This window comes from Haliaeetus leucocephalus, unplaced genomic scaffold, assembly GCF_000737465.1.
Source record: "Haliaeetus leucocephalus isolate CR32 unplaced genomic scaffold, Haliaeetus_leucocephalus-4.0 Scaffold451, whole genome shotgun sequence".
In the NCBI taxonomy this organism is placed as follows: Eukaryota; Metazoa; Chordata; class Aves; order Accipitriformes; family Accipitridae; genus Haliaeetus; species Haliaeetus leucocephalus.
This window is the reverse complement of record NW_010972887.1, coordinates 2,957,916-2,971,340: the sequence shown is the minus strand read 5'-3', so window position 1 is coordinate 2,971,340 and position 13,425 is coordinate 2,957,916. Positions and strand designations below refer to the sequence as shown.

At 38.1% G+C, this 13,425-nt stretch overlaps 1 protein-coding gene across 1 annotated transcript in view; it reads left to right on the top strand.

Moving 5' to 3' along the window:
• TMEM163 (transmembrane protein 163) overlaps window positions 1-13,425 on the top strand; it is a 104,760-nt gene that overhangs the window by 74,534 nt on the left and 16,801 nt on the right. The window contains exon 5 of the mRNA XM_010575134.1: window positions 7,711-7,807. Coding sequence (XP_010573436.1) covers window positions 7,711-7,807 — 97 coding nt within the window. The remainder of the gene's footprint in view (window positions 1-7,710; window positions 7,808-13,425) is intronic.

Sequence of the window (13,425 nt, the reverse complement as noted above, 5' to 3'; positions counted from 1 at the left end):
GTTGTCAGGCATTGGAACAGGTTGCCCAGGGCAGTGGTGGTGTCGCCATCCCTGGAGGTGTTCAAAAAACTCATAGACTTGGCACTTCAGGACATGGTTTAGTGGGCATGGTGGTGTTGGGTTGACGGTTGGACTCGATGATCTTAAAGGTCTTTTCCAACCTGAACGATTCTATGATTCTATGTGGTTAGGCACTGAAAACAATTGAGAAAAATGTATAGAAAGATAGAGAATTAGAAAGTGAATGAAAACTGTATGCTCAAAAGTATTTTCCTAACTCTTGGGCAATTGCCTTGCCTATTGTGCCATATGACTTCCCCTGAATGATTCCATACATGATATTCACTCTGTCACCCACTAATACTAAAATCCTTTCAAATCATAGGGAAACAGTAGTTAGCACATTTATAATTTTTATTAAATTAATTACTTTTTAATTTTTTTTCTTAAACGCCAGATTTTTCATTAGTGGGTTTATTCAGAGATTAAATCCTGTGTCCATCATAAAACTGATTTTCTCAGCTTTGCTGAAAAAGCTGAGATTACTCCTATTGCTCTGACTGGCCTGCAGCTCATTTTAATGTGAAGTTACAGTTTCTTGCAAAGTATAGTTTTAACACTACCTTTTCACTCCAGTGGTGAAAACAGCCAGTAGAGATTTTAACATTTCCTTTTCTGTGGGCTATTAGGAGCCATTAGAGCTGAAAGATCTTGGCAGAGCCTGCAGAGATAAAGATTTCGTGAATAAAAATTCACAGGATCATAGGATAATTCAGGTTGGAAGGGTCCTCTGGAGGTCTCTAGCCCAGACTCTTGCTCAAAGCAGTCAGCTGTGAGATCAGAATAGGTTACTCAGAACTTTATCCATTTAGGCCTTGAAAACTTCCAAGGATGGAGACTCCACAACCTCTCTGGGCAAAACGTTTCACTATTCCCATGGTAGAAAACTCATTTCTTTTAGAAAAATATGTCATGGTAAGATTCTTAACAATCAAGAAAATACAGAATTAAAATAAACTAATATAAACTGGCTCTTGGAAGGTAACAGGATTGTCTGTAGGAATTAGGAGTATTATCTTTTATTTATAGTATCGTAGCCGCCAGAGAATTAGATGAGGAACTGAAGCTTGTTTTGATGGCAGCTTCCAAATGTAAGAATATAGTTTCTACCTCAAGAATATTAACACAAATGCTAGTGGTTTATAATGACTTTTCTCACAGTTCTCTTTGTCATGTTTACTTCTGTAGCTCTGCTGAAATTAATAAAATGTTTTCCATGAATAAGGTAAGTAATCTTGATACAAGAAATAAATTTTTTTTTACAGTAAGAACAATCAATTACTGGAGCAACTTCCCCAGGGATGTGGTAGAGTTCTCATTGTGGGAGGTTTTCAAGATGCAATTGGATGGGGTGCTAGATAATCTCATCTAGGTTCCCCGTCCCATGAAATGTTGGACCAGATGATTTTTTGAGGTCCCTTCCAACCTGGGCTGTTCTATGGTTCTGTGAGGTTCTTTACACTGGTAAAAGTAACAAAAACCCAAATAACCCATGTAATCAGAAAAGATCAAGTAAGCTGGGATACAGCAATGAATAAAAAAGGTGGGAGAATAGAGCAGTATTTGACAAGAACGTTAGGTTTTTAATACTGCATTTTAGTTGTATCATATGTTAACAAAACTGGGAAGTAATTAGACTGCTACTGACAATCTTGTTTTATTCCACATGGTGTCATCACATCTTAGGGACTATTTTCATGAACTTGAAGTGTGGTGGTAACATAGGTTCCAAGATATAACAGACATACTACCAGGTATGTGAGATGCCTTTCCCTCTCCGCTGCCCCAAAACAAGTGTCTCTGTGAGCCACTAAGAGAAAGTTAACACATTTTTGCAGATTGTATTTGTATGCATCAATAATTTTTTCTGAACCCTTAATTCTGTTGCACCACCTTTGCTGCATATAAGAGTAGATTGACTTAAGAGGAGTAATTACCAAGAGCTTCATTACAAACCCTCATTGGTACTGTGTTACTGTATTCCATTTGCCAGAAAGATAGCAGGTTGATAATTAAGAAAGGAAGCCTTCTGCAGTGGCTATTTTATAGCAGTCAATTATTATGAGGAAAACCCTGTTACCAGTCACCCTTGTGTAGCTTACCCCAGATCTCTTTTGAGGTAGTATGTAGCAGAGCTTGTCACTGGGGGTGTGTTTATGACTTTAATATTATTATCTATTTATTTTTTACAAAATGTTACAAAACAAGTAGCTGAGAGTCTAAATCTGCAGTCTTACTTCAGGCTGACTGCTGCTTACATGGAAAGGCAGTCCCTTTGGCTGGAACGGGTCAACTCATGTAAAGAGTATTCAGTGTGGCAAGTGCCATGCTAAAGGTAAAATTGCTTTATTACATTGAAGATTGAGCACCACAGAGATCCGAGTGAGATTAGTATTTAGTTCTATGATGGAAATATTACGGAATTTTAGTCTTATCACTACCTGTAGGGAATCGTAACAAATAATTATATAAGACAAAATTAAGGATAAATCCATTAATTAGATGGCTGTTTTGCTGTGTCTTCTAGATGCAAATGAATTGAATAGTTGGACTTTTTCACCTTAGGAAATTGATTTTGTGATAAAAAGAGGAAGAAAAATGTTAACTTACTAATAGCAGCTTAAAAATTGACAGTTTGTGGAGATGGAACCCCCTGAATCTCAGTACTTTTCATAGCTATTTGCTTAAAAGCCATTAACTTGTGCAAAGTAACACATTTTTGATTAAGGGAAAGACTACTGGGTGCTTACAGTGATAAATTTCCTCTTCTGGTTTCCTATGAGTTGTGAGAATTTGTCATCAAAATGAAGAATTGTGGCTATTAGAGCTCTATACAGGGAATGTGTTACAGAAAAGATGAGGTGGCAGCTGTGTGTCATGTAATACAGTTACACTGATCTTACTTAGATGGGTGTGAGTGCAAATATCCAGGACTGGTGTAATAGAAAATGGATGTTTTACAGGGTTGTACAAGTATAAATGGGTTGTATATGGGTTGTAATACTGCTTTTAGAAGAATGTCTTTTGGAAATGGTCAGGTTGTAGCGCACCCAGAACCAAACTTTAGATTGGAGACATGCATTTAGTTTTTAGGATTTAGACATAATCATGTTTCTGAATTCCACTAGAAGTGAACTAGCAGTAACTGAAGCTTGAAAGCTGTATAAAGTCTTTGGCAGTTTTGAAAGTCCAAATAATTTCATTCTCAATGCCTGAGGCTGAGTACAACTGATTTAACAGTATGTTTCATCTGTGACAAAGTTACATTGAAAAGTTGACAAAATTGATGAGTTCATTTTTTAATACAATGAATTATACTTTATATTATCTTCTGGATTATCAGATAAAAATACTGCATCAAAATCACATCAAGAAGTATCTTTGGCAGATCATGATCTGCTACCACGACCTACAGCAAACTAAAGAAGACTTGGTGGTTTCACTGTTAAAATCGTAATATTAAATTCTCTTTACCGACAACTTAATGATATAGTTTTAATTACTCTTGCATGCCAAGCGCCATTGCTCTAAGAAAAAAAACTTTGGAAGTTTGAGCTTTAGTTGACCTGAAAGTTGATTATTGCCTGGATATCAGAGAGATGCCCTCACCTTGTCCTTTCTGAATTAGTCTATTGTTCTTTAAAAAATACTGCATTCTGAAGGATTCCAGAAAGCTTATTGTTTCTGAAAATCAAATCATGGTTTTCCATTATGTTTTAAAACGTTTTGACTAAATTGTCTCTGTTCCTCTTTATTTTTAGAAGCAATATGTTACATGGAAGTGAAGGAGATTTTGGATTCGTGCATTCTTCATTAGATCTTTTCTGTTGCCTGTCAAACCTGTAGTGATCAATTATTTTGCGTTATAGATCAATTATATCTCTAATGATGTAGTAGATATTTAGTGGGACGGTCTTGTACTAATTCACATAGAAATGGCTGTAAGATAAGTACATGATCTTCAATAGGTGCTGCAGGTGTAAGTGGTACTGGTGGCATATGATACGTGGAGATCGGTTCATCATGGGTGTCACTGGACAGAGAGCACTCTCATGTCTCAGCAAGAAGATACCAATGCTCTGGAATATGAGGGCATTAGGTGGACCAACAGTTGCTCCAGAGTGTCTGACTAGCTGACAGTGATCATGGGGGACCTGGAGATTGAGGAGCATTTATTACACTATGGTGATTCCAAGCCAGGGCTATCTGTAAAATCTTCGCTAGTTTTTCAGTCAAACCTCACTTCTGTATAACTCCTCTTTCACTAAGTTTTATGGGTACTTCTGAGCTGACTTGAACTTGTTTAGACATGGCAGTTGGCTCATCTAATTTAATTGAATGTTATTAATGAAATTGCATTTGCCAACAACCTTGGCACTAACACCCTTCATGTGCAGTTGGAAACATTATTTAGTTACAAATCAGTTGAGTAATTGTTAGCAGATGGAAGTTAGCAGGCTTGTATTAAAGTTTTTGTTGTCTAATGGCCTGAAAATAAAGCAAGCTTACAATAACCAATTACAATTTTTTTATTATGTACTACAGTAAAAATTTCAGGTTAATTTTTGAAGGTTTCTTATTTTGTACATTTGTAGCTGGATTTTGCATGATTTGCAGTCTAGATAGAAATTATTTTTCTGGCAAATGAGATTGAAAGAAGACACTATGCAGTATTTTGTTCTAGTGGTTTTGCAGATAAATTGTTACACTGAAGAAGACAAGAAACATGTATTTTTGCACTTAAAGTACTATGCCATTACTCATGAATTTTGCATGGCTATGGATTCCAAAAGCCAGCATATAAAGGAGAAGCTAGACTTTCTAAATATGACGACTGAATGCTGATTCAAACCTCAGACTGCGTTTCTGTCTGCTATTAATACCCCTGTCACTGCTATTAACACCTTCCTTTTTTCTTTCTACTTTTAGCTATTTCTGGTTAAGTAGGTGTATGGGAATTCTTTTGACACAGTAAAACTGATCTGGGGAATAAGAGAAGCAGCTCAAGATTGCTGAAGTCATTACTTATCTGCTGACATAGGCAAAGATGCAAAATATTTGTTGTTAGGCTTGGGTGGTTGGAGTTTACAGACACAACCCCAAACTCTCCCAACATACGTGAGAACAAACTCCAGCCAGTGGTCAGGGCAAGTGCTGGTTCCCTGGGCACGTTAGACTTGTGCCAGCAAGGCTCCTGTCAGGCCCTTAGGGAATGTTTGCCTGTCTTCCTCGGAAGATGTGTGCAGGGAATAGAAGGTATGCTAAGGTGAAGTGATGGTGCTTTGCCGTCTTCCCTTTCCCATACCCTTGGCATTCAACAATATGTATTGGCACAAGGAAGTTTAATCTGTTGTTTCCAACTCACAGATTTGTGGCTATGTTGGTTTAAGCCTGCTGGGAATGATAGAAAAGCTTGTCTCAGCATTGCTTTCGGATGAAATGTCAGCATGTTCTTGCATGAAGTGTATGTATCTTATGTCAGCCTGTCACTGGCTCAGCAAATGGCTTTAGACAAGTCAGCCAACTTTTGTGGATCAGTTCTGTGTTCAAGTTACCTAATGCCTGCATTTGTCCCAGGTAAATGAGCAGAACTTTCAGTATGTTTCTGTACCTCATCCCCCAACCCCCAAAATTCATTACAACAGAATCTATTGTAAAGGATTGTGCAGTATAAGCTTCTTGGGTTATGGCAGTGCTAAATATTACAGAACTAATACATAAAGGTTGTACCGGGAAGTTTTGAGTTTGACAAAAGTAGGTCAAGAGGCTCTGGACAGATGTCTGTGTGGTGATTCATTCAGATAGAGTGAAACTGCAAATCTCTGAAAAGAATCTATTGCAGAACAGAGACCTGCTTACAAATATGCAATAGAAAATGAAAGGGCCTCTAATTTTCACTTTTACTCATTCTTTTTGGGAGATGAACTTTCCTCCCATCCATATTACCATTTAATGATCACCTGTTGCTGCAGGATTGCAGAGAATCCATCCATCCTGTGAGTTTCTTCCTCTATCACAGATGATAGGCCAGATTTTTGTTCTTGCGTCTGAGTCTAGGGGAAGGACGCTAGGGTAACCAGACTGTCTCAAGCCTTTTCTGCCTACTTTTTACAACAGGTTATGTTTAACAAGAATGAGGGCTGTGTTGCAATTTACTGCAAAGGAGTTAAACATCTCTCAAAATCGGTGTGGCAGAGTTTTGCCTACCTGAGATAAGTACCTCATCTAGTGTACCACTCCATTGCTAGGAAGGATGCTAGCCTCTACGTTGTCTGTACTCCTCTGTGGAAGGGCAGCCCCTTTACTGAGGACTTGTCTATAGGAGGATGTGGATTGTCCACGGCGTGGTTTGGTGTTGCTTGTGTGGGGGAATAAAATGACCAGCTGCTCACCTACATGACTGCTGCAGCTGTGTCCTCTGACCTAGGCAGAGCAATGACAGTTCAGCTGCAGTCTCTAAATGGAGCTTGATGTGAACATTACATGTGCTGCCAACCACCAGATGGCCTGATGTCTGAGTTGTTGAAAATAGTAGAATGCTACTGGAATAATTATAGCATCCATAAACTGAGCTAACAGATAGGTACCAAATGATGAATAATAAACAAAGGAAATAAAACTGTTGAAGAAAAAAGTCTATATAGGTATCACTTAATTATTTCATGCTTTAAACATTAAAATTGCTCTTACTGTATATCTGCCTATAGTAATAGAATTTTATATGAAGAGTTATTAGTAAAATGAAGTTATGGATATATCAATACTGTAAAAGGCTGGCTAGTATTGTTTGTGTAAAGGGAATCAAAGCCTCATATCCTGTAGTATTTCATGGCAAGAGGAACTTGATCTCAGAGTAGTATCGGCCTGTATGTTTGAACAAAAGCAAGAGTTTTCTTTTTTACAGTATGGGTATGCGTTATGTGCTTTGTAAGCCTCATTGTGCCTGTGTCCTATGGAAAACTTAATTATTCTTTGCTAATTATTCTCTGTTACTTTACCTTCTCTTCATTAACCCATTTGTTTGCTTTTTATAAGACTGTATCGTAAGCTCTGCAGAGTGTGAATAGAGAGTCTGGTTCTGCACAACACCTAATCTGATGAGACTCTGATCCTTATTTAGGTATTGAGAGACCCTTGGACAACCTACAAAGTGATGCACCTAACCTGCTGATTTTTTTTTTTTTTTATATCTGCACTTAAAATCTTTTTTTCTTGGACATTTGGGGACGAAACAGATGTTTCAGGTTCTGTTATGCTACTGACCAGATTTACCAAACATCTGTCCTGGTTGGGTAAAGAGAATGAAGTTCCCTTATTATTTCTAATGTGAGATCCTAGCAAAACAAACAAACAAAGAGAAACAGACCTCTAGAGGACTTTATGATAAATCATCAGGAGCAGAAGATACATGTGTTTCTCTCTCACTCTGAAACATTGTCTGGTCTGCCCTGTCTTCTCACATATAATCCAGGTTTTAAGAACTGGACAGGAACTGGACACTTCTTTTCATTGTCTTCTTTAATTCAAGTCTCTAGCTCTTTAAGATTTTTTTATTATTAATATTTTGTTGTGTGTTATCCTTCAGTGGGGGAGTTGACAACTCTGAATACGTTCTTAACATTTCTTTTAATTTTTCTCTTTTTTTCCCAGAGCTTGTGTTATCTTGGGTGTCATATTCCTCCTGTCATCTATATGTATTGTGATCAAAGCCATCCATGATCTTGCGAAGAAGGTGCTTCCAGAAGTGGTAAGGTGATTCATGTTCTTTAAAATGTTCTCTTTATTCACTACACTGCCAGTGAGACTGAGAAAGGCCAGCGTCTCCTTTCAAGAAGCCCCATTGAACTTGGCAAAGCTGTAGCAGGTGCATTTCCTGCCTAGCTGCACATATTGGTCCTAGTCTTCAAGCAGTATTTTCTCCGTATGTGATGGGAGTCTAGTCTTTATGGGTTTTTATAGGCTTGACCCCATATCTTCTTCTCCATGGTTACCTTTATGGGCCAAATCTTTCTTGGCATAGTCACTTAAAGCTGTTATACAGGACTGTAGCAGTTCACTTACAGAGAGGCAGTCTCTCTAGGCTTAATGAAAGTAGTAGCATTTTATGAGGAGAATGTCTCCACAGTTTACTACTCCAATGGCTTCAGTATTTTATTTTTAATGTGGAAAAAAAGTATTTTGGGATTGTATTTTTTTGTTTTCCAGCTCTTGCCTCCAATTCCAGAGCCATGTACGAGTAGCAGGAATGAAACAGGTGAGGGGAGCATGCTGGGTGAAAGAGCTGTTTTTTTGACTGGCTCACCATGGAGCGTCACAAAGGGCTTTTCTCCTGCTCTCTGCTTTCTTTTGGTTATGAAAGCCAGCCCCTACTTGGCCTATAGAGCAGCTCTCCCCAGCGGCCTTTCTCTCAGCTCTGCTCTGTCCTGTCCTGCTTGCTTCCTTTCAGTACTGGGTATTAACTTCCCTGAGCTCTACTCATCCAAACCAGCTACTCACTGGGAGAGCCATTTGGCAGTGGTTCCACTCCTGGAAGATTCTTCCTAATGTGCTCAAACAAAATGAGGATTTAGTTCAGTTATTGTATATATAACCCGATTTGGACCTTTTGTATTCAGTCTTGATGAAGTTTGGTCTATTTGTAAGTGCGTGCAGACTTTCGCGTTGGGGCTTCACCCTGCCAAGTACCATTCTCAACACATCACTAAAGAGAAACCTAAACTCCTCACTTTCAACCAGGAGATGGAGGCAGAGCTGGAAAAAAAAGCCAAAATGGAATTTCAACTTGTTACCCACTGTTAGCAGTGCAGATGACCTAGTGAGTCCTATGCTCTCATGGAAACTTCCAAGAAGCTGGGCAACTACAGAAACTTCCTTTGAGCAGTTTAGCAAAATTTGGGCAAAGATGTGTAGCGTAGCAAAAGCCCATGAACTAATGCATTACTGAACTACAGCCAGGTGCATTGTTTGACCACAGGCGATTCATGTTCTCTTTGCATTTTACTTTCCCTCTTTTCTAATCTTCATAATTTACTGCCGCCTCAGCTCTGCCAGCATAACAGCACGTGTAGTTGTTCACCAGCCTGGTTCTGTCAAAATGATCTAGGTTAGCTTAAACACTTTTAATAGTCGGTTCTTAAACTCAACCAAAACATTTTGACAGAACTGGGTTAGGGAGTGAGCATGCATGCCATTGTGCCACTAAGGCTGAAGGAGATCCTGGTAAGGGTGAGGGGAGACCCTGCAGTGATGGCTAGCTACAGGACAACCACTTAACTTGGCTGTACCCAAACAGTGCATCTGGCTACAGTTTGACTACTAATTAGTGAGAGAATGAAATATATAGTCTTGACTCTGTGAAGCAGAACTAAAGTAAGAAGGGAGGCTGCAATAATAATTAAAACACTAGTTTGGTGAATTTATGGTAGCATAGATCAGATTAATTTGGATGTCTCAGTCTAATTCATTGTGGGCAAATGTCCTAATAATTCTAGCAGTAGGAACAAAAGTTTAAAAGGTGTGTCATCTGTATCTCACTCTTCTATCATTACAGATACTGTCTACAGGTGAGGGCTCTGTTTCTTACATGGGCAGAAATGTCTCCTATTTGCAGCATCAAAGTTATTTATGACTTGCAGACATGTTGTACTTCCTCATTTTTAATTTTGAAATGCGTTTACAGCAGGAAAAAAAAAAAGAAATCAGAGATACAGAAAGGTATCCCCGAAGAGAAGATCCCATTACATTTCAAGTGTCCTGTAAGAATAATTTGTACAGAAGCCTTTTGTCACAGACTGCCTAGGATTCAGACTTCCATGCGCTAGAACCATGTCAAGTAGGTAGAAGTTAGGATGGACACTACTTATATTTGACACAGTATCCAGATAAATAGACAATTTTGTCCTGTGACATCAGGCTGACTGTTCTTGCTCATTTAGGCCCTCAAGTACTGTCAACAGTTTGAAAGATGTTATCTGGCAGGGCATGGACTGTGGCTGACTAGTGGCAGGGTGGGTGAAAGCCACATGCACGCAAGTAAAGTATTTTCATACCTTGAGATCCTGCCTGGAAAGTAGGTTAGAACAAGGGATGAAAAAAGATGCTACTTCTGTTCAGAGTCTCTTAAATGACATGACAAGGATTCTCATTTCAAAGTCTTTCAGTGCATCTCACTGTGGGAAACTGATTCAGTAAGGGTTGCATGACGGGTGAAATATCTCTGTGTAAACTAAAAATAACACTGAAAAATGGGGAGACTGAGAGAACCGCATTACTGCTGCAAGTCATGGCCAGGGAGGTATTAAAATAGTTGGGGGGAAACGGATGTTGTTTAATAGAAATCTTTTCAGTTGCTCTAGCTGTGCCTGAATCTGATGCTGATTTTCTGTTTGCATAATGCTCCCTTAGCTGCTCTGTGTCTCAGCAGAAATGGTCATTCTTCCAAGTTGTTTGGTGTTCTCATCTAATCTGCAGCTGCCCAGGCGATATCATTAGCATCTTAGCAGAGTGGAAGTCTGCTCAAATTAAATCAGTAAGGGGGAGAAGTTTCTGCCTCTACTCTTTTATCTAGGGTGCTGTCTTCTACTTCTTGGACCACCAATGAACTAATTGCTAATGATCCTAATTTCTGTAATATCTTATCATGTAATTTAGCTGTAATGTATGGACATATATGAAAAAATAATAGAACAGTGTTTTCTGCTAGTGGCTTTTTGCATAGCAGTCAAGTAACCAGTTCTGCATCAAAATAGTGACCTGAAATATTTTCTGATGGTGATTTCTGTATTGCTGGGATTTCATATTAATGTACTATTCTGATGCCAGAGAAGTATCCTCATGGTGTGAGCAAGAACAGAACATTTAAGACCAAGGACAGCTAGTGTAACTCCACTGGTGTCCCAAACTGGTATAAAACTAGGGTGAAGAGCTCTGCACTAGATTAAGAGGACATATGCTTCAACATAAGTTTCACATATGAGTCATAGTCGCATGATTTTTTTTGTACAGTTTATGTTTTTATTAGTCTTTCTTGAAGCAAAGGTCATTGAAGATATGGGTACTTTTCAAAGCATCTTGTGAAATTTTAGATGTGTGACTTCAATTATAGGGCAGATAATGTGGCTAAAACCCAACTGGAGAATGTTGCTCTTGGTGTTCAGATGCTGAACACAGAGCCAGTGTTGTCAGTCTGGAAGAAAGAAATGGTTTGGAACACATTGCTCTACTGTTTGTGGAGGATTCAAGATTAATGTAATTTACTGCAGAGCAACATGACTGACTGCCTCATTGTCAGAACTACAAAGTCTCTTTTTACACCTTAATTTGTGGTAAACTTCAATGACTTCGTTAGAGTTGAAAATTGGGAGCAGTTATAATTCTCTGAGTTCATTTTTATTGGTGTAAGTTTTGGAGAAAATAGTATGATATGGACAAGTTTAATTTAAGAAATGAAACACATAAAGCAGTTAAGTATCTGCTTGCTCATTGTAAGGTGCTATGATTAAAATCCTAAAAGCATAGTCAGTCACTTCTGAATAATTCTGGATCAATTATACAAAGTTCATTGTATTTCTTGTTGCATATAAGATATATCGGTTATGTATTTCACGGTTCTTAATATGCACGTAGGAAGAAAGATACTTCCTTGGAAGGAATTTATGAGATCTTTAATACAGAGATTCTGTTGTCCTTGAAGTGGATCTCAGAAGAGTTGCTTTCATGAAAATAGTACCAATGAGAAAGGATATAAAATTCACATGACTAAGAAATCATTTAAAGTGCTTTTTCAAATGTGTTGAACACAAATTTTCTTTTACTTACGTGGACATTTAGAAAGAGGAGTCTTCAATATTGTTGTCGTTTCATATGATGATTTCAGCTGCAGGTCTGATGATCCTCACCAGGATTCGGAGAACCAAAAGGAGAATGACAGGTTTACACGTTAATGGCATTTCCAGCTCATCTACCCCATCCTGTAAGGGGCTTAAATGTCCACAGTTTCTTGTTAGACTGCAGAGAGGAGCTACTTCATTTACAGGACAGGACCTCAGTTTAACTCAGTCAGGCATTTTTCATTCATCTATTTGAATTCTCTTTTATTCCATGCTGAATGTAATTTTGTTGAAACAACGTGAATGACAGCACTCCTGATCTGCACTGGCATAGAAGAGAGGACAATTAGAGCTCCTGATTTTCTGCATTTCTTAGTACTGCTTCTGCCTTTCTTTTCTGCTTTTTGTTTGGTTTACCTCTTTCTCTGTGTTAAGTAAAAATAAATAATAGGTAGTGTATGTCACTATACATGCTTTCAGCACAGGGAATGTTTTTTGTCATTCTTTTGAATGCTACAAAACCTTGGGGGAAACAGAAATGGTGTATTTCTCTTTTTGGTTCCCTTGCTTGATATGCCAAGGACTGTAGTTAACTTTGAAATAGCCTATAACACAGGATATGAATGACTGGGTAGATTAATTGGTTTAAAATATGGATAAGTTTAATGATAAATGTTTATCTGGAATTTTGATTCCTGGTAGTGTGTGTGTGTGTTCTATATGCAGCAGCAACTGTGGATGTACTGGGTCAGGCTAAAGGCCCATCTTTGGTCATCACTGACTTTCTTTGTACCGTTCCTCTTAGTTTTATGACCATTTTTAGATGAGGAAGCCTGCAGAGCCCACAAGATTCAAGGCATAGAGGTCGCCAGGGATTTATACAATATGTTCTTCTTTTTGCAAATTGCTGTTGAGCACTGAATTGATACTTTTACAGATCTTTAACTGTAGATTCCACCTCCTGCAGTTAACAGCAAGTTCAGAAACTGTCACAATTAGGTAAACTTAGGGTTTTCCCTGTGCCTAGTACTTTATATTTATATTATAATTAAAAAGAAGTCTGCCCTGAAAAATGACATTCTGTGTCAGGAGGGTTGGCCAGTAAATTAATTATACACTTACTATACAATTCTGTATTTGTACTAATTATACACTTCTTACTATCATGGGGAAAAGTTTCTTTTCAAGTAATTGAGATATATATTAATCCTCAGGGTTCAAAATACAATCCCTTGTGCTAGCGTTTTCAATATTTGCAGTGTAGAGCAGTGTTTTCCAACAACCGATCCATAGAATTGTATTGCGTATTGTGTTTTTAAATGTATTAATTCATGAAGTCATGAATTACAGGGTTGATGATAAGGTAGATGTAGCAGAAATATTGCAACTGAAGGGATCTATTTGTCCAAAAAGTCTGGAAACTGCCAATATTGAATATATATAGTGAGAAGTGTAATGGATTTTTTTCTCTCATATTTTTGAAGCTTTGGACATTACTTTTAGTGAGCATCAGAAAATGTATTATGGGTCTCTGATT